The sequence below is a fragment of the Candoia aspera genome, chromosome 16 (genome assembly GCF_035149785.1).
Source record: "Candoia aspera isolate rCanAsp1 chromosome 16, rCanAsp1.hap2, whole genome shotgun sequence".
NCBI lineage: Eukaryota > Metazoa > Chordata > Lepidosauria > Squamata > Boidae > Candoia > Candoia aspera.
The window spans coordinates 5497322-5518640 of record NC_086168.1 but is presented as its reverse complement, the minus strand read 5'-3'; the positions used below and the strand labels follow the sequence as shown (position 1 = coordinate 5518640).

The 21319-nt window shown below is 46.0% G+C and overlaps 1 protein-coding gene across 1 annotated transcript in view; it reads left to right on the top strand.

Moving 5' to 3' along the window:
- Positions 1 to 9124: 9124 nt before the first annotated feature.
- RALGDS (ral guanine nucleotide dissociation stimulator) overlaps positions 9125 to 21319 on the top strand; it is a 52621-nt gene continuing 40426 nt past the window's right edge. The window contains exon 1 of the mRNA XM_063316547.1: positions 9125 to 9364. Coding sequence (XP_063172617.1) covers positions 9131 to 9364 — 234 coding nt within the window. The 5' untranslated portion in view covers positions 9125 to 9130. The remainder of the gene's footprint in view (positions 9365 to 21319) is intronic.

Genomic DNA, 21319 nt, shown 5'->3' with positions numbered 1-21319 from the left:
TCTCGTTTTCCAGCCAGAAGGGGGATGAGCTTGGAGGGAGGCGAAGAAGAAGGTGGTTGCGTCAACCTTCCTCCCCCTCGACCCCTTTCGGAGGTCTCTGCCGCGGACGACTGCAGAGACGCACCGATGCGGTAGCCGACCGAGCGGAAGAACCTGTTGTGACTTTGGAGACAATGCAAACGCTCAGCCCGCGCGCCTGGCACGTCGGTGGGGCTGGAGAGCGGGGCGCAGCAGGCTTCTGGGGGAAGCCGAGCTGAGGGAAAGCGGGCTAGGCCGAAAGGGAGGTGCCTTCCAGAGCCGGGGACGGGATCCCCGCTGTGCCACTGGCCGGGCGCGCAGCCGGAACTCTCTCGCTGATGCCGCCTTTGGAACTGCCCCGGGAAGGAAAGCCGAGCTGGAAAGCTGCCGCAGCGGCGTCTGTGGGCAACCTGTCGTGGCGGCGCTAAGGAGAGGGTGCCCAGCCGCCAGGATTCAGCCGCAGGTCTGGGCTCCGGGTAGGAGCTGAGCTTGGCGCGTTCTGGGTAGAGAAGGCAGCGGAAGATGGAGACCAAGCCTTTATTCAGCATGCAGAAGGCACTGGTGCAACCTTTCCAGATGTGCATGCTGGATATCCCCTTAAGCGTGCAAGATGATGATGTGAGTATCGCCCAAGAGGCCTGATAGGGGAGCTTTGGCGGGGGGGGGGGGGCGGGGAGAGCCTGGGACAAGATTTGGGGAGGGGGCAAGAAGCTCTCCACCCCCCCCCCCGATTCTGGACCGTCCTTCCAGCTCGGCGTGCCCAAGAAGTTTCAGCAGTTTTACCCTTTGCTCCTGCCACGCAGCGCCTCAGGTTATGCGGTCGACCTGCTTTTCCACCAAGCTGGGGGTTGCTAAAGGGGATTTCCCCAACTTGGTCCCTCCCCCATTCTGCCACCCTTCGCAGAACCCCGACTCTGCCTCCTGAAGCAGGCGCGTCGATAGGGCCGGCTCCAGAGTCACCCCGAAACCCTGAGGGATGGGATGGGTCTCAGGAGCAAGAGGGAGGTCACTCTCTTTGCAAGGGCGCGCCTGGCAAGCATGTGGAATGTCTTCTAGGAGTTGCATCTGCAGCTACTCCCAGGCAGGTTCTGTGGATTTAATTCTGTTTATTAATTGCATTCAAAGCAAACAAACGCTCAGTGATTAAAGTTCCCTGGAAAGATTCCAGATTATGACATTGGAGTCCAGCTCTCTCAGTATTTTCCACACACCTGGCTGAGCCTCGGTGGGATTTTCCCCAGCACTTCTTGGAGGAGCTGAATCTGGATTTCTTGGTGGCAAAGCAGGGGCACCACCACTGAGCCCTGGCATCTGGGCCTGCCAAGGTTCACCCAGCCCCTGGGGTGTTCAGACCCACCCCCCTGGCCAGGGTGTACTGTATTGGGAGAATGCAATTTTAGCAGGGGAAGCTGTGAAAAAGACCCAGCTTTAAGCTATAAATTGTGAGTTTCGTTCCCCGCCTTCAGACGGTTCTCAACCCGGTCTGATTCTACAGCGTTTGGCTGCTTATGCTGGTCTGTGGCTGTAATACAGGTTTGATTTGATTTGAGTTGGTGCCGAGTTCACCGGGGTAGCAATTTTAAATGATACCAGCCCAGACCTTGCACTGGTAATGGGTGGGCCTGATGGTGTGGGTCAGAGAAATATTTGAGCCTGGGAGGGGCTTAAAATGCATCTCTTTGCTCTGCACAGAGGAACACCCCACCCCACCCCCCCAATTTGGAGGATCCTTTGAGACTTCCGCCTGCAATAGAAGGCGCACCCTGAATCAGTGTTGAATGCAGCGGTCCCTTCTCCACAGAAAAGGGCTGATTTTCACACCCAGGACTTTCTATGCGAGCTGTCTGTGGCTGCTGAAATGCTGGGGTGCACCTCCGAAAGGTCAATTGTTTTTCCTGTGGCCGAAGGGAAAGTTGATCCAGCACGTGGCTGGAAAGTTAAGCATACACCCGGGAGCTGAATTTGAATCAAAGGAGAAATGTAAATGAAATCCAAGCGAGGTGGGCCTGTCCTGGATTGACAAAAAGTGAGTACAGGTAGTCCTCGCTTATTGACCACAATTGAGGCCAGAATTTTGGTTGCTAAGCGAAGTGGTCATTAAGTGAATCTGACCCGATTTCATGACCTTTTTTGCAGTGGTTGTTAAGTGAACCATGTTGTTAAGCGAATCACGTGGTTCCCCATTGATTTTGCTTGCCAGAAGCCAGCCAGGAAGGTCAAAAATAGCGATCATGTGACCATGGGATGCTGCGACGGTCATAAGCATGAGAACTGCTTGTGTCATTTTTTCCAACACCGTTGTAGGTCCAAACCATCACTAAACAAACGGTTGTTAAGTGAGGACTACCTGTAGGCTTAAAGAGAAAATAATATACCCCTTTCCCCTTTTCTTTTTTCTTTCCTTTTCCTTTTCCCTTTCCTTTTTTTCTTCTCTTTCTCCTTTTACTTCCTTCTATTTCTTAACTATAGGGGATTTTTTCCCCTATACCTTGTTTAATTTCCGTCCTAGCAAAGGCCTCTCCAGAAATGACGTGATTTCGCCGATGGCCCAGGAAAAAAAAAATTACTACCCCGTAATTCCCCATTTGGAGACAGGGCAGTTCCAATCCCAAAGCCGTCCAACCAGTTGGCTTTCAGGGAAAGTCTCGCTCTAATGACTTTTGCAAAAGCTGCAATTAGTGACACCTCCGGGGCTTTTGCTGGGCACCCCTGCCTGCTGGGATCGCAGCCACTGAGCGATACCTGCTGAGCCACTGACAAGCCCCGGGCACCTGTCTGGCTTTGACGTGACTCTGTTGCATCCAGGATGTTAACTGGCCACCCAGGGGCATTTTACTTGGCCCCTGTAAGAAATAAGGATTTTTATCTGTAGTTTCCTCCACCAAGTCTCTTCTTCCATTCTTAGGGTATTTGGGAATGGAACCCCTAATGCAGTGTTTCTCAACCTTGGCCACTTTAAGCCGGGTGGACTTCAACTCCCAGAATTCCCCAGCCAGCATGCTGGGAGTTGAAGTCCACCCGGCTTAAAGTGTACTGCCTGGGGAATTCTGGGAGTTGAAGTCCACCGGTCTTAAACCGGCGAAGATTGAGAAACTCTGCTTTAGACATTTAGGCTGCAAAAATCAAAATAAGTTTCTGCTGGGGTGCAAATTGGTCCCTGTGGTTGCTTAAGGTGGAAAACCGAAGTCAAACTGGATGCGTGAAAGAGAATCTGAGCAAGCAGTTTGCCTTGGATTGGGGCCCTAGCAAAGGGGCTGGTCTTCTCTGCCCAACCAGAGAAGCAAGCTCCCAATGGAAGAAGAGGGAAGTTTCCTTTTTCAGGAGTGCTGTGGGACTGAAATGGTCTTTCTATCTGTGTGGTGATTTTTCACTGTCGCCTGCTGGTATCACACTTACATACATCCCAGATTTAAAAAACTATTGCTAAATATGACTGTGGGCTGATGGGGAATAGAATCATTCTTCAAATACCTGAAGGGGTCTTCCAGAACATCTGGAGGGTTGAGGAACCCCTGCCAGTAAGGGGGGGAAAAAAGCTAACTCAGCTCCTTCTAATCCATGTCCAGAAGTTTCCAATTTAAAAAAAAACAAAAAAACTTGGGGAAGCCCCCTTTTTTCTTCCATATAAATGTATGCAGAGTTATTTCATTTGCATGCATGCATCCAACACTTGGCTTTTTTCTTTTGATGTGGAGTTTGGGTGGGAGAGACATAAATCAGGACCACTAGGAATGTCCCCCTTCTCTGCATCTTGACTTTGAGTAAAACCCTGGTGTGCTTGGGGAGGCTTCCCCCCCTCCCCAAAATTGCATTGAGGATTTGGGGCTCTGTTGCCCCTGAATTTCTTTTACCCTGTTTTCTTGAATTATCTTTATGAGAAGATGTGGGTGATGCTAGTGGGCAAACTTTGATCTATTCCATCATCCCAGATCTAGCCCCCGTTGACCAGTCACACCAACTTTCCTGAACCATCTACAAACGTTGGATTATCTTTCTGATCACCCCGGATTGGGAAGGTTGGTGACTTAAGTCAGTAATAAATACTGGAGTGGAAGCCAGACAGGTTTACCAACTTTTTCTGCAGCTACGGACCTTCCAAGATGCAGAGATTTGATGCTCAGATCTTCTGTCTCTTCTTAATGAAGAAAGGATTCTGGTCTTCATTAGGTTTAAACCGATAATCTCTTGCTTTATCCATCTGGTGCGTCTAATGAAACAGATTTGAATCTCAGATGTGGTCCAACAATTGCACAGATAGCCTGGGATTCCGCAAAGCCACAGATCGGTTGCATTTGCTCCACACACTTACCCCAATTAATCTTTTTTCTAGACTGAAACAAGACTTGGAACTCTGAACTAACCAAACAGCCTTGGGTTTACCGGCTCGCAAAGTTATAATCAATTTAGCCAGGCCTAAGTGTTTGGGCTAAACAGCTGTCAGTGCTTGGCCTAACCTGGTTAAACACATTTTGGGAAGACAGATATGGAGTTAAGGGCTCGAAAAAGCAGTGCCCCAAACTGACGGAAGAATGGACAGATGGATGGATTCACACTAAACTCTCTTGTGGTTTGATTTTGATTTAGATCAACCCAACTAATTGCGGCTTTTAATCATAAACTTGGTCAAAAGGCTTTGCTTTAGAGACTTCTGTGGCTGTTGGATAGCAGACAGGTATAAGGTTATGCTGTAATTCAGAGTCCACTTTGGGATTCAAAAATTTCTCTTTAATTCTTTACTGTGAATTTCTCTTTAATTCTTTACCATGTTACTGCCGAAAAGGGAAAAGAAACGTGGCAGCTTTTTTGCCTTGGGTGCTAAAATCATTTAGCTGTTTTCAGGGCCTTGATTTCTGATTTAGATCTTGTTGATGGTACTTGGTGTTCCATTATCAAGCAGCAAAGCTTCTTTATTGGTTTCATTTATGAGCTATTACATTTTTTTTAAGGTTGCTTAAAGCAGGATCTGTCTGGGCAGGGTACAGCCAGTTAAAACTAATAAAAAATAAAGTGGCATAAACCGTAATGTGAACAGGAGGAGTATTAACACAAAAGTCCAGCACTAAAAAGGAGAGAGACAGAATGGATAAAACAAATACATAAATTAAAAAACAGGAACACTGTTGCTGGACTGGATACTCTGGTGTTTCTAACATATTAAGTGAGGGGGGAAAATGCCTTTTCTGACTTAGGGATGGATAAGAAAGAATTCTGAGGCAAATCTGCTGATTTTGGAATTTCCAAATCTATCAGAGAAAGCCATAAGGCATAAGTTGGCAATATCTGCATCTCTCAGAATTTTAGGAAGCTCAATGTGGTGAAAATGTGCCCAGGAACACGTAAAGGGAAATGCCCCCCCAATGCATTAGCTGTTGGAAAGCTTGCTTGTACAAAATATGCATGCTTGGAAAAGCATATGGAAGGTGCACATTTGCAGAGGTGTGCTTCAAGCGTGCGTGGCTATTTGTGTAAAGTCTGGGGACAGGAAGTGTGCAGAGTATAGAAACGGTACCAAATAGGATTCAGTAAAATGAGAACTGTACTAATTTCTAGTCCAGAATGATATTTTTAAGTTAAGATCAAATGTTCAAACCATTTCCTACTTTTGGTGGGGGGGGGGGATTTTTGTGCATTGAAAATTATTATGTTGGGAGAGAAATTTTGGACCTATAACCCCAAACATGCTAATTTCTAGGCATCGGAAGGTGTTTAATTTTGCTTTGAAGTAGAGATTTTAAAGGGTGCTTTCACACATAACGCAGAACTAAGATTTTGGGACATAATAGTGGATGGTTCACCTATGCAAACCCAAAATCTTAAGCTGTAAATTGTAGTTTAAAAATTACCATAGCTGGGTTCACAGTAAGCCAGAGGCAAACTGACTGTTTTGCTTTATGTGTGAACTGCGCTAAGCTGTCTGTTCTGGGCTGCAGCCCGAAATGATTGGTTATGAGATTAAAAAAAAAAAGGAAATTGTTCCATTTGTTATTGTAATTGATCGCAAGGAACATCATCTTATTTAGCAAATAACCCCTGAGCACTTAGAACTCGCTATTGTTTTCATGAGCCTATCTACATTTTTTCCATGCATCTTTTCCTACCAATAACCCTGCGAGGTGGGCTAGCCCCAGGGATCTCCAAAGTTGCACCAGGAACTTGAACTTGGGGATTTAAATGGACTCTTTAAACCATGCTTCCTCAGTCTGGCACCTTCCAGACATTGTAGCTGTTGTTCAGTTGTTAAGTTGTGTCCGGCTCGTGCCCCCATGGACCATAGCATGCCAGGCTGTCCTGTCTCCCGGAGTTTGCTCAGATTCTTGTTCGTTGTATTGGTGATGCTATCTAGCCATCTCATCCTCTGCCATCCCCTTCTCCTTTTGCCTTCAGTCTTTCCCAGCATCAGAGTCTTTTCCAGTGAGTCCTCTCTTTGCATTAGGTGGCCAAAGTATTTGAGCTTCAGCTTCAGGATCTGTCCTTCCAATGAGCAGTCAGGGTTGATCTCCGTAGGATTGACTGATTTGACCTCCTTGCAGTCCAAGGGACTCTCAAGAGTCTTCTCCAGCACCACAGTTCGAAAGTGTCAATTCTTCGGTGCTCAGCCTCCCTTATGGTCCCAGCCAAATATCACTACTGGGAAAACCATAGCTTTGATTATCCGGACCTTTGTCGGACCTTCCAGACATGTGAGACTACAATTCCCAATATTCTCAGCTGGCTAGGAGTGATGGAAGTTGTAATCTGACATAGGAGGGTGGATTTCTAGGGATGGATTGGGAAAGTCTGTGAGCGTATTGTAGCTTCGTTTATTCTCTCATGCAATCAAAGGGAGTGAAACATAAATACATGAGTTAAGCAATGGCTCTTTGTTTATTTTGGAGTGTTTTTTTTAATGGCTCTGTGGGGCCCAACAAAGTTTGTTTGTTTGCTTCAAAAGGTGACCCACCAAGCAGAGATGGGAGATAGGGGGCCGGCGAGGCCCCAGAACCTGTTAAGCCAAAGATCTGGGTTAATCTTCTTGAAGTCAGTGAAACTAAGAAGGACTCCAGACCACAAAGCTGAAGTTTATCTTTTTGTTCAACTGCAGATGGGGAGTGTGCAAGGACCAATGTGATTTTGACAGACACATCTTTCAGTCTGGAGTTCCTCCAGATGCACTGGATTACAATTTCATCCTTCCCAACCAGCAAGGTGGCTGCTGGGAATGGGGGATGTAATCCAACACCCCTAAATTGGAAAAGCTAACCTTAGGGCATGTCCAGTAAGAGCAATATTACTTTTAAGTTTATATATTTGGGATGATAAAAAAAAAACTGCATTTACCAAGTGTTTGCTACTTGCAAAAAACTTTGATCTCCTTTTGTAATCTTGAGGGCCATCCTATGAAATGAACCAGCTTTCTGTCCCCCCATATTTGAAGTCTGTCAAAAGTAGGTGACTAAAAGGTTGTGTAGAACTACTTAGCAAAATGCAGCAGTTTGAATTGTGAATCTCAAGATGGTAATTGTAATTGTGGTAAATTATTTTATTTTATTCTGTTCAACTGGGCCTCCCCCCCTCCGCCCCCCTCTCAACAGCATGTAGGGAAACCTCATGCTTACCTCCCCTTAAGCCAGAATGTGGTTCCTTTGGTTTTGCTTTGGTGTGTTGTGTGAACTCTTCATGTGCAACATGAATCCAGGCAAATGTGGTGTATTCAATAAATCAGAGCAATCATGGCTAGCAAAATATGTGAACTCATAGATGTTCTGTCACACAGAAAATAAGATGCAGTGCATCTGGGGGAAAATTGAGGTCTTGCTAGCGAATGCTTGATTCTCTTTAGCCATGTTTAGCTGAACCATATTGCATGAACCCAATTCTGCAGAGTTTGCACCGCACATTGAATTATGCTCTGCTCATAAATTAGCCGAACGGTATGAATATATTGGGTGAAATGTTGCTGACCATGTGTTTCCTGCATGAGCACCACTTTGATTTTTTTTTAATCGTTTTTGTGTTTTCTTACAGTCCTCCCTGATTTATTTCCTGCAAGGAAAAAGGGCCCCCTTGTTACAGACCCCAAAGTCAAGGAAACAAAAAGGTGGGGTTCTCATCTCACGATTGAGCAGATTAGCTAAGCAAACTACCTCTTTTTCCTGCAAACAATGGGCTGGATTTTCTTGACTTCATCTCCAGGAGATTCTGGAGTTCCCAGATCAATCAATGTTATGGGGGGGGGCAGCTTGCTTAACTCTTTGCTTTCCAAAACAGGTTGCTCTTCATCTATCTCCTGCCCCACCCCGCCCCTTTCAGACATACCTATTTGGGAAATAAGTATCAGAGTAAGCTTCTTGGCTGGGCTCTGCAACGCACTGACAAGTCAAGGAACCCAACCGGTGAATTCACACCCACCCCACGTCAGAGAATAAACCCAGCTTGGGGTGACCTTGGGCCAGTCCCTCGCCCTCAGCCCAACCCACCTCACAGGGTTGCTGTTGTGGGGAAAACAGGAGGAGGAAGGAGTATTAGGTATGTTCACCGCCTTGAGTTATTTATAAAAATAATAAAGGCGGGATAAAATATAAAATATAAAATAAAATAAACCCAACCCAACCCGCTGGGAGGCTGCATCTGCTTGGCTGGGCTGGGGAAAGCGGATCGTGTGAACCCAGCCAACCCTCCGCGCCATGAGATTGGGGCCCTGGCTGCCCATCGCCCTCCTTCTAACCGCAGCGAACCGCACCCGCCAAGTCTCTTTTTTTGCACCACGGTTTTTGCACCGTGCGCCGACCCAACACCGCGTCCACGCTCCAAAAATGGCTCTCCGGCCTGGCCCCTCGAAAGCAAGCCTCTCGGCCTGCAGAGGGCGCCTCGTGGCCTCCTTTCCTCCCCAGCTGGGCTCTGGCGCCGGACGCGTTGCGCGCGCCCGCCCGGTTCCGCTTCGGCTCACCCATCCCGCCCCCGGCGAGCGGGTGACATCAGGGCTGCGGGAGGGGGCGGGCCGCTTCCCCGGGGGCGGCGCGCCTGAAGAGCCCCGCGCGCAGCTGGCTGCCCCGGCAGAAGCGCGCCGGCCGGACGGAGACGCGCCCGGCGGCCCCTCTCCAAGGCGCCCGGGCGAGCTCGCCGGCGCGGCCTCATGGTGGTCCTCATGTGGTCGGAGCTGCTGCCGGAGGAGCGCTCCGCCAGGGCGCTCCAGGGCGGCGGCGGCGGCAGCCCCAGCCCCAGCCCCAGCCCCGAGCGCCTCTTCGAGGGCTGCCGGCGCCTCCGCAGCCTCTGGGACGCGGTGAGGCTGGAAGTGGCCGCCGAGGACGCCGGCCCCGTCGTCTTGCACAGCTTCACCCAGCTCGATCCGGACCTGCCCCCGCTGGAGGTAACAAACCCGGGGTGGGTGGGGGAGAATCGGGGCGCACTCACACGACGCGCGCACGCGGGGTCGCGAGTCAGCTGGTGGTCTGGCCCGGCCGACGAGCCTTGGCGCCGGGCATTCTCCCTCCGCGCTGGGTTCGGGGCGCACGCAGAGCCCCGGTCGGTTCCGCGGCGCCGGTGCGATGCTTTCCTTGACTCGGCGGAGCGGGATGTGTGAACCCGGCTAGTTAGTTGGTCTGTTGGTTTCCACTGCGTGAATTGAGCTGTTGCTTGTTCCGGGGCTTGGAATAATCGACCCGTGCAGCTGGGGTTCATTCCGGCAACCCTGGTTGAACAAAGAGCCGTAGTGTGTCGAGCGAACTGGGTTTGTGCGTCTCCCTGAACAGTCACGCACGGTGCTTGGCTCTTGTTCAGCGCGTTGCGCGTGCAGACCACGATTAAAGCACACTGTGCTGTGTGGAGCTAAACAATTGTGGCTTATTCTGTAACAGCACGGTTAAGTAAACCGTGACTTTGCCTGACATGCAAAGGGACAGATGTTGCGCTATGGAGAAAATGCCGAAGAAATTTTCTGCAGGGCACTGGGATTTAGCATCCCATCCTATCTGGTCTTTAATCTGAGTACCAAGCTGCCCCCGCAATAAATCCTTGCTGCAGATTCAGCCAAACCATGCCACTCTGTTGGTGCAACACACTAAGCTTGCTTAGCCAAACTGGTTTACACACTGACCCTGAATGCTGACCCCCAAATCGTAACGGCCTTTTCGCTTAGCTGTGAATCCAGCCAAATATGGTAACGGCAAATTCAGAGAATTTACACTTTTTAAGGTTTAGCTGCCAGTGTGGAGGGCTGAATATTTTTTGAGCCTAAATAAAAAAGGGGCCTTTGATGCATCTTGCGCAGACCTCTTTTTGGAGACAGGATGATCTTTTGGGGAAGGTGGGGGTGGGGGGTGTTATTCTTTAAACTTTGGAAACCTTTCCCATTCTGTCTTGCTTAGCTCCCCAAGGCACTTGGCTATCTGCTCATCTGCTTCTTGGAAGAAGTAAAAATGTTGGTTGTAGAACAAGGATGCTGAATTAACTTTGCTTTGATCTGCTGAGTTGGTTCTTCCCTGCCCAGCCTCTGAGAGAAATCACTGCATCACCTACCACCTTCCCTGTTTCTTTAAATGTTACGTGTGTTGATCCCTGGTTAACCCAGCTTGTTCTGGTTTTTCTAGATTCATGCATTCATTGAACCAGGAGGTGAAAAATGCTGGCTTATTTCCCCCCACCCAAACATTTGTTTCTTTGATCTGGATGAATGAAATCTTTGGGTGCATTATTGCATTCCTTAAGTGTCCAGTCCTCTTTGTTTGTATGAATGTTCTGGATGAAACAATGTGAGTTCTGATTTTAACAGGGAGTAAGGCTTTACATATCTGACTCGGGAATCTTGGGATGTTTTCCTCTGTACTCTAGCCATTTTTTACTCTAGAGCAATACTCTAGCCATTTTTCCAAGGGAAACCCAGGAAAGTTAATCGTTCCCTAGGGATTTAGGAAGCTGTGTGTGTTTATCGAGATGGACAGTTTTTTTGGACAGCTGTGCTGTAGCTTGTTCAGTGCTGTGGATATAATAAAGGTGGGATAAAAATTAAATAAATATATATATATATATATATTAAGGTACAGTCATTAGTACTCTGGAATTCCAAGGCAGCTGTTTATCTGTATACAATCCAAAGAATATTTCTTGCAATCTGCACAAAAGTTGTGCATTTTCTAACTGAAACATGTCCTTGCAGCGGGTGGTGAAATTTATGAGTTGTTATTTGCTTGATGGCAGAAATGAGTCTGAATCAGTGAATGTTGCCTAGTTTTCTATGCTGTTAAAATATTGTAGCTCATTGGAAGAATGGTGGTGGTAGAGCATCTTCACTTGCATTCAGCTCCTTATGGGTTCATGGACACAAGCAAGTAGCTTTCTTGACAGAATTGCCTTTTAAAAAAAAATCCTTTCTGATTTCCCAGCCTTGATTTTCCCATCGAAGTATTAATCTTGTGTTTAATTGAGGTGGGGGATTAATGCATAGGGTGGTGGTATGGTAGGATTTAAGCCCTTTTTTGCATTATTGGCTCTCTTATGTTAAAAAAGAGAACTGTAATAGGTATATAAAAATCATGGGTTTTCCAGCATTAGTACCCTTTCATGAAACTGATTCTGTTGTCGTTTCTGGAAAGCCCAAAGCCCAAACAAAAACACCATGAAATACAAACTAACTGATGCAGGAAAACAACTTCCTAAACCAGTACTGTTTTGTTGAAAACACTATATGTAAATATCACTACAGACATAGACTGCTTTAACAGGAGATGGATGTTTAACGATGGACCCTTCCTAGTCAGGGGCACTTTACCTTAAAGTATTAAGCTAAAGATAAGCAACAGTGCATTGCTGTTGGGAACAGGACGGTAAACTAGGCTGTCTCCTGTCTAATCCAGCATAATTTTTCTTTGCTAAATTGGTCCATTGCTTTTTCTTCTGACCAACAGGTCAAATAAGTCTGGATGACGAAGAGATTTTTGGTGTTTTATCTACTACAGTAAAATCACCCTCAACTTGCTTGGCTTCAGATTCTCCGGCTGTGAATTGCTCCAACAGGCAAGAGGCCAGGCTGAAATGTTTCTTAGCAGAGACTCTGCAGGGAGAGCGCACAGGTCTGGCGCCTCCGAGGCATTTAACGGAGGGCGACAGACTTCCTGATTGGAACCTTTTTTCGGACCTTCTGCTCGCAGCCATTCCTCCCTGCCTGCCAAAATGCTCTTGGGTGGAGCCAGATTTGGAGATAGTGTTAAAACTGATGTTAGATTAGCTCCCCTGAACCCTGGTTAGGTGGCTTGCCCGCTGAAATACCAACATCTATTAGCTGGAGGAGCAGAAGGTCTCAAGAGGTTTGATATTGTCATTTTATGGACATGAGGCCTTTGTAGAGGGATGAAATGCTGCTTTGAATTGAGCTCAGCTACTCCAGACATGTTTCCTTGGCTATGGAAGTGGTTTGGGGCTGTTTTTCCAACTTCCCAGCCAAGCCTACAAGCAGGATTTCCTGGTGGTCTCCCATCCAGAAACTAATCAGAGCTCCCACTGCTTAGCTTTTTATGATCAGCCAAGTTTGGTTAAGGTGCTGCTGCCACTGCAGCATGATTCAAGGTGTACAGATGGTCTGGCTCCCACTGACTGGTAGAAATCTCTGCACTTCACAAACTGCAGAATGTTTCCTTTAGAAATCCGTCGTAGTCCCCCGGGGTGCATCAAGCATTCACTGCAGGAGAATAGACAGGAACATTTGGTTGCTGCTGTTGAAGTTGGGCTCTGCTTTCATTTTGCTGCCTGTTTTTTTTTTTTTAAGGGATGTAGTTTTATTGCAAAAGAAACAGAAGAACCAGTTTAGGCTTGGCGAGCTAACGGAGCTGCGGATTAAGGCCGCGAATGAGTAATTAATGCAAAATCTCAGCAAGCGTTCTGATTCTGTATTGCTTTCTGTCGCAACCAGCATGCTTGATGAAGAATTCTCAGTGGTTCTTCGATGGAATAAAGGTGCTATCTTGAGTAAATTTTGCATTATTTCTCCTCTCCCCCAATGAACAGGGCAGCGCTGACTTCATTCATTCCTGTAACTGTTAATCCTCTTCAGATTTCCTGCTTTGATTTTTTTTTCACCCCCAGCTATCACTTCAGCACTTCTCAGAAACTTCCCCCAACCCTCCCTTTTCCTGTTTTTTTTTTGGCTGTGTTGTGGGGATGGGAATTGGAGGGGTCTGCTTTTTGCGTGTGGGCTGGCCCCCCTTTCCCCCTTTCCCCCTTTCCCTTGTGGGGAGAGGGCTGTTGAGTGATGCCAAACTCACATCATCTGCTTCCCATGAAATCCTGGTTCTTCTACCTCAGAGTTGGCAAGAAAAGGAGGGCCTTATTTTCAGGCCTCTGCAGGCTGTGGGGAGTGTATTAATGGAGACTGCTGGGCAAAAAAAAGGGGGGGGATTTTCTTCGGCTCAGTACGTTTTCAGCTTTTGCTAAAACGGTGATCCCCTGCTTTGCTTGCTTCCTTCCTAAAGATTGGGATTTTTTCCCTCTCCTTGCCCTGGTGTGATCTGTATTCCTTGCTGTCTCTGGAGAGGGATGCTGCATATTGCAAGAACAGTCATCGTTACAGTCCTTTGCTCGACTAGCTTCAAGGTCCATTTTAACCCAGCATCCTGTTTCCATTGGGGGCTAGCCAGAGGATTCTAGGAAATGCCCCATCAGACTGCAGAGGCAGAAGTCTTCTGTTGTTGTGCACCCCTCCAGGGGAATATTGTCCCTAAATACGGACAGACGCTCTCCCTCTTTATTACAGCTCTAAATGTTCCTGTAATTCCCCCCCCCCCTTTAAGGGAGCAGAAGCATCCTCATCTTGTGGCAGGGAGTTCCCCTGGCAAGTAAGGGGATATGTAAAACGGCATTTTCCTTGGCCAGGCCTGAGCAAATGGAATGTATTAATCCCTTTTATTGGCTGAACTCTCCAAGTTTTGTTGGGAAGGGGGAAGAAAATGGTTTTCTGCTTCTCCATTCTTTGCAGGTTGCTGGTCTGTAAGATACTGAACTACAGCCTGGTTGAGAAAAAGACACATTTTGGAAATGTATGCCTGGAGTTAGAACACCTCTGGATATTTTTACGTGATAGTTTGAAAACATGCAAATGTGAGTAGATTAATAGGTACCGCTTCGGCGGGCAGGTAACGGCGTTCCGTGTAGTCATGCCGGCCACATGACGACGGAAGTGTCTACGGACAAACGCCGGCTCTTCGGCTTTGAAACGGAGATGAGCACCGCCCCCTAGAGTCGGACACGACTGGACTTAATGTCAAGGGAAACCTTTACCTTTACCTAGCTGAAGTATCTCCAATAATGCCTATTATGCTTAGCTCCGATGAGTGCAGATTTCAGTAAAAAAGGCAGGCTAAGGTTATTGCATTTTGGAATGATGGACGTTATGATTCAGAACATTTAAAGCCCTCAGGGTGGTGGGTGCTAATCCAGACATACTCATCCCTTCCCACGTATAAGCTCAGGGACCCTCATAACCACCCCGTTCGTCTGATTGCACCCTTGTGTTCAGCCAAAACACCAGACGCTCCAATATCGTTTGATTTTCCCTTTGAGGTCCCTGCCCACTCTGGCTTGTAAACCAAGATCTGTGGCTTTAAACAAGCTATGGTTTAGTGCCATGCACAAACCCAGTTTCTCTTCCCTGTGATACAATGAGTTGGGTAGGTTACATTGGATTTCCTCCTCCTTAGTAAAGGTAAAGGTAAAGGTTTCCCTTGACGTAAAGTCCAGTCAAGTCCGACTCTAGGGGGCGGTGCTCATCTCTGTTTCTAAGCCGTTAGAGCCGGCGTTGTCCGTAGACATTTTCCGGGTCATGTGGCCAGCATGACTCACGGAACGCCGTTACCTTCCCGCCGAAGCGGTACCTATTGATCTACTCACATTTGCATGTTTTCGAACTGCTAGGTGAGCAGGAGCTGGGATTAACAACGGGAGCTCACCCCGCCGCGCGGTTTCGAACCGCCGACCTTCCGATGGACAGCTCAGCGGTTTAACCCGCAGCGCCACCGCGTCCTCCTCCTTACTCCTGCATTAATCCGCAAAGTTCAGTGTGGCTTGCCACCAGCAAAGTCCTGATTTGTATCGCGATATACAAACCGTATATCACCCTCAGCCAGATTTTAACTGTGGTTTGTTGAATTAACCATGGTTGAACGAACAAAGCTAGCCATAATATGTGCAGTTTCAGTTGATTTTATTACGGTCACTGACCAGTACAAGATACAATTCTATAAAAATATGCACATTAGCCATTAGCCATAAAATATGAGCCATCTAAATTAAAATAATTTTAAATTTGGGTTTACAAGTTCCAATTAAGTGTTAAAATACGTTTGGATCACAATGTAAGCGAGCCCCTTAATCATCTGATTAATTTGCATTATCATGACTAATATTCTATCAGGTATAAATGTCTATAAAAATGTATGTAGATTATTAAAAGGAGTGATCAAAAGAGTAAAATATCATATATAAAATGTGTTATATAGACCACTGAAAGTTATTACAAGGGATTCATTACTACATTTTTCCAGTCATAATCTGATGTATCTTCATAGTGGCTGCGCAGAATCTGGCTACTTGCGCCGTGACAGTTGGATATTCATCTCTAAGTAACATTTGCATACAATCTATATCTTTCCATCTAGGGCATTTACTAATCAAAGGTAATATTAGTTTACTCCTGAGCTCTTTATAAAAAGGACAACGGAGAAGCATGTGGTCTGTAGTTTCTATCTCTCCATTGTTACAAGGGTCCATAAAATGTGGTATTTGCTGATCTGATTTAACAGACTGGAGGCAGCCGTTGCTATGAAGTCTGGCCTAATGGATTAGGCCGAGAGGAGGCAGACTTTCTCTTGGGGGGGAAGAGAAGTTATTTTTAAATAATTAAAGCTATTTAGGCTTGAAATGGAACTGAAAAAAGAGCAGATAATCTGTCATGAATTACAAGGATGTTGGGGCAATTCCTCCAGAGCTGTGTTTGTAGAGACTTGCTGAGGTTTTTTCCTTGAATGGGTTTGCAAGGAGCCTCTTCTTTTTTTGTTTTTTTTCAGTGAATATTTTTTTAAAAAGCACAACTGCAGTGAAGGCAGAAACACAGAGAATACGTTCGCAGAGGTTCTCCTGTTAGCTATCTTTTCACAGATGCTCTTTTATATTTGCCATTTTTATGTTGAACAAAGCTACTTTTATGACTGCCTGTGTTGCCACAAAAATAAAGCTATTTTTATGATGCAAACTCTGCCTTGTGGTCTTCTGCCCCTGCAAACGAGGCTTCTGTTTTTCCACTTTATTCTCAGGCTGCTTGAGAATTCCTTCTGAATTTCTCTTGGGGGTGTGTTTGCTAAAAGCAGCAGGGGAGAACAGCTGTTATGTGACATTCCTTGCCCTCCCTTGAAAGTCTCCCTGCTGCCTGCACTTTCCAATCTGGAAAAAAAAAAAAAGGAAAGCCCAATTGGCTGTCTTAGAATCACAAAGTTTTAGAGTTGGAGGGGGGGCACTTGAGGCCATCAAGTCCAGCCCTTCTTCAGTGCAAGAATCCAGATTAAAGCATTCTGGCCAGGAATGGACATATTCAGCAAAGAGAGTTCCTAGCGATCTCTCTCAGTCGCTAATTCCACTTTTAAATTGTTTTGGGGAGACTTTTTCCCCCTAACATTCAACTAGGTGGCTGTTGCGTGACCCTTAACCTAGGCATATTCTGTCTGGGCTGGTCCTACCTTGCTGGATTATTTGAGGGGATAATATGAACACTGAGAGGTCACGTCTGCTTGACCAGAGTCCTTGGGCTAAAGGCCAGATAAAAGTACAGAATTGGCCTATTTCTTCCTAACCCAAGGCTACCTCTTTGTTTCCCCTGGGGCCTTGAAGATTTTTCTGACATTCAAAGAGATTCTGCCTTCTTTTGTAACTTAAAACCTTTGCTCCATTTTCTGTACTCTGGACTAATAAAGTACAGGGTGGCATGGTGGCCCTTCAGGCACTTTAAAATTGTTATTATATTCACTGTCTCCCTGCAGACATTTTACCCAGTTCTGCTTCATTTCTAATTTTTTTTTTTATTGTTTTCATTCTTCTTTGCAGTGTTTCCCCCCCTAACAGTTTTTAAAATCTGATGCTTAGGAGGGGACACACAACTTCTGCAGAGTTTGGTTGGGCCGGTGGAGCATAAAACAGCACTGCGATTTCTGTGGTATGGCGTGGGGAAGATTAAAAAGAATAAACACAGGAGTTTTAAACACAGTTTATGGACTAAGCTGCAATTCACCAAGCTTGTACAACACTTAAAGCTGCCGACTTGGTTGGGAAACTTATTGCAATATCTTGGCACTAAATAAGTATAAGATAACCAAATCCACCCTTGACTATTTCTCCAAAAATCTCTTTAAAGCAGTGTTCCTCAACCTCTGCAACTTTGAGATGTGTGGACTTCAACTCCCAGAATTCCCCAGCCAGACCTGGGAGTTGAAGTCCACACATCTTAAAATTGCAGAGGTTGAGAAACACTGCTTTAAAGAAACTTCGGCAAAGTCATTTTCACTGGTTGCCTTCATCTGTTCCTGTGTCATCTTAAACCTTGTAGTTTGTTTATTGTAGTTTTAAGCAGTGTAGTTTTATTGCTACACTGTTGAAAGGTTTTTGCTTTGTAAAAAAGAAAAAGAGGAAAAGAGTCATTTAGCAAGCAGGCTGTTTTTTGTTAAATTGGATGATGTGCTAAGGAGAAAATGCTGAAGAATTTTTCTGCACGGCACTGGGATTTGGCAACCTTTAGAGACAAGGCAAAAACGTTCAAAGTTTGAACTACCCTGGTGAAAAGTTCCCCTCTTTTAGCCCTTGTCGGCAAAATTAATTCTGCCTTGTTGGGAATTTGCTCAGCACATCATGTTAAAACAGATTCCTGCTTTCCATTATGTGCCAACATCATCAATATTTAAGGGAGATTAAAGGGAGTGTATTTCCCCTTTATTTTTCCTGTCACTTCCCTGATTCAATAACTGTATGTGCTGAAATACTCTCAATTCTGAAAAGTCATTCTTCGATGTCTGTAGTCTGCATTTTGTTGTCCACTCTCTTTCAGATAGGTATGAATGGTCAAATTGGAGTTTGAACTTGAAATACAGAATTTTGTCCTGAACATGCCTACCTTGTTTCTCTCATAACACTTAACACATTCTCCCTTTTTCATATGGACAGTTTGCCTGTAAACTTTGCTTTACTTGGCTAAAAATGTGATTCCTAACAATCCAAGCTGACCACAAAGGATTAACGATATGTAGCGGATTAATAGGCCTGTTTTGAAACAAGGTAAGAAGTTGGACCTGTTTAATACAACTGCACAAAGAAAGGTGGATCTTTAACCCGTGTGATTTGGCTTTTATTCAACCAGCCTCCTTTTTTCAGGCTGATTAAATGGTTGTTTGTTACAGAGTTATCCATTTTTCAGCCCGTTCCGCAATGTTATCATTGCTGGGGAACGGGGAAGCTTGGTTAGAGAATGTCAGCTTTTCTTAAGTTTGTCAAGCACTCTTCTAGGTTTGTTTGTTTGTTTTAGATTTAGGGTTGCAAAGGTAATTTTGAAAGAATAGCCAAAAGACTGAAGTCTTCCTTAGTGAGCAAAAATTTTAATTGATGGTTAGAAGTAGGCATTGTTGCTTTTGCTGCAAGCCGAATTCAGACACCCAGCTTATAAACAACCACACTGCAGCTCAATTTTTGTGAGTAAGAATCCCTGCCAGATAGATCACCTCTCTAGTGCGTGTAGCTAATAGGATCAAGGAAGGAGCAGGCAAGTTATCAACTGGAAGGGTTCCCCCTCGGGCTGTAAAAGAGCCAGCTGCAGTTGGAGAGAGGAAGAGAAAGCCCATGTGTGTAGTTTTACAGTTTGAACTTGGAATGTAGAATGTTGTCCTGAACATGTCCACCTCATTTCTGAGACTGAGTAGAAGTTAGCAAACTTGGAACAGGGAATCACGCAGAGTTGCAGGGGGAAGACTCCCATGCCGTCCCAATCCATTTGATCCTGTCTAGGTTTGGCCCCTAAAGTGAGGACGGTGACATTTGAAGGGACACTGCATTAGCCTCCTGTTTCATATATATGTATGTATGTATATATACTGTATATATATACACACACACACACACACACATGCACACACAGACACACATACTTTTAAAAAAGAAGATTAAAAAACCAGTATGAACTAAAGTAGAGAAGAAAGGAGAAAAAGAAAAGTCAAAGAGAAACCAAAAAGTGTGAGAAAAGAAAAAAGTTAAAGGAAAAAATGACACAAAGCAGTGGCTTCTGATATTCTTCACCGCAGTTTGTTTGTTTGTTTATTTATTAATCAAATTTAGCCACTGCCCATCTCCCTCAAGAGAGGGACTTGCAGTTATAACCACAATTACATTTTCACCTCTCTCTCTCTAAAGTTACATCATAATACTCTTCTGTCTGTAATCTATCCTGTCTCATCATCCAAACCAAAAATCACACATCGTTTTTCCCCAGTTCTATGCAAAAAGTCCGTAAGAGGCTTCCAGTCACCAATAAATGTAGATATTGCCTTTTCTCTCATCAAAGAAGTCAATTTATCCATCCCAGCAAGATCGTTCAACTTCACCAGCCATCCCTCCATCATGGGTAGTGTTGAATCTTTCCACCTCTGTGCATATAATAATCCCGCCACAATAACCACATATTGAAATAATCTCCCGTGGCTCTTTTCTAACTGTTTATCTCCTGTTTCTCAATCCAGAGCCACACACAAATGTTTCCAGTACAGAACTTTCGGTGTCACTCTCTGGCCCATCTCCAAGCATGAACACGTTTTCACCTAGTGGGACCCCCTCAAGTCTCTCTTGTTTGCATTGCCCTCGTCCTTAAAAAAAACACCCAAACCAAACCACAGTGCTTTACGCTCTGTGAAAAACGCCTTTCCGTGTTGGGACTTGGCAGGCTGTGACTTGTTTGTTGGTTCTCCCCACTCCCAATTTTTCAGAAGCAAGATCCCCCCCATTTGTCCCCAGCAATCCTTCGTGCTGCCCTCGCTGAATTAAAATATTTGGCATGCTTCTGGGGTGATTGCTCATGAAAGGCTAGCTTTAGAGGATGGTCTGTCCCACAGTTTTTTTCCGTTCCTCCTGTGGAAGGACGGGGGAAATGGCCCTTCTTCTCTTACCTCTGTACCTGTGTTAAAGATTTTCCACCTGTTTGGAGTCAGCCTCGCAATCAGGGCATAATTTGAACTCCAGAAGTCCCAGCTGATATGATGCAAGAGGTTTTCTTCGTTTAATAAATTGCTTGTTTACTCTATGAAAGTTAACTAGCCCAGGTGTTTAATCCAGCCCACTGGCTGAGTTCACACTTCGGCCAGATTCACCCGTTGTATCTCGCAAACCCAGCCGTTGTGGCTCGCAGACCACGTTTACAGCTTAGAGCAGTGTGTGAACTTGGCCGACTGCAGCTTCGTCCACAAGCCATGATGAAGCCAGCAGTGGTTTAGTTTAAACAGTGAATCCCACTTCTCTCTCCTCCCCACCCCCAGTTACACACTAGGTTCATGCAGTGGGTCTTGCTTGTGCATAATGTGCGTGGCTTGGCTCAGGCAACAGCATTAAACCTTCTCGAAAGGTTTACACAATGGGAGAGATTTAGCTACAAATGCCCAGAAACCCAGATGCTGATTTCCTGCAATTCTGATCAGAAAGTCTTTGGGGCTGCCGAAAAAGGGCTTACCCAAATCCCACCCGGCCTGATTAACCCTCCCATCCCTTCTGGTTCTCTCGCTCTTTTTCCTCCAGCAAGAGAACCAGATCTTGAGATTTTTCTCGATTTTTCTCGGCGAGCAAGTCAGGCCAATGTTCAGGAAGGGGAGCTCAGCGTGAGCTCTGTGCTGGCTCAGGGGACGGACAAGGGATTCCTCAGTCCGGGATCACAAAAGGGGTGTTGTCTTGCTTTTGTGTCCTTGCGGGCTCGGCTCACAGGAGGGCGAAAGGAATAATAAAAGGAACGCGGATGCATTCAGCAACCCATTGCCTGCGCCAATCCGCTTGGCACTGGCTTTGATGGCTCTGCCATCTTGGATTGCTTCTGATTCTAACTTGGTTACGGGGGGAGCTGTAAAAAAAAAAGCCTTTGTTTTCCTGAGCCCAGAATGGTGCATCTTGGAAAACACCCTTCCGTTTTCCCGTTTCCTTGTTTGCCTGGCGGTGTTTTGTCTTGGTTCCCACCTTCCCACCCCTTTTTTTCCCTTTCTGCATGGTGATGGTGGCTAGTGCAGAATGGCGCTCGGCCACAGCCTTTGGGAAGAAAACAGGGCAAGAAGGG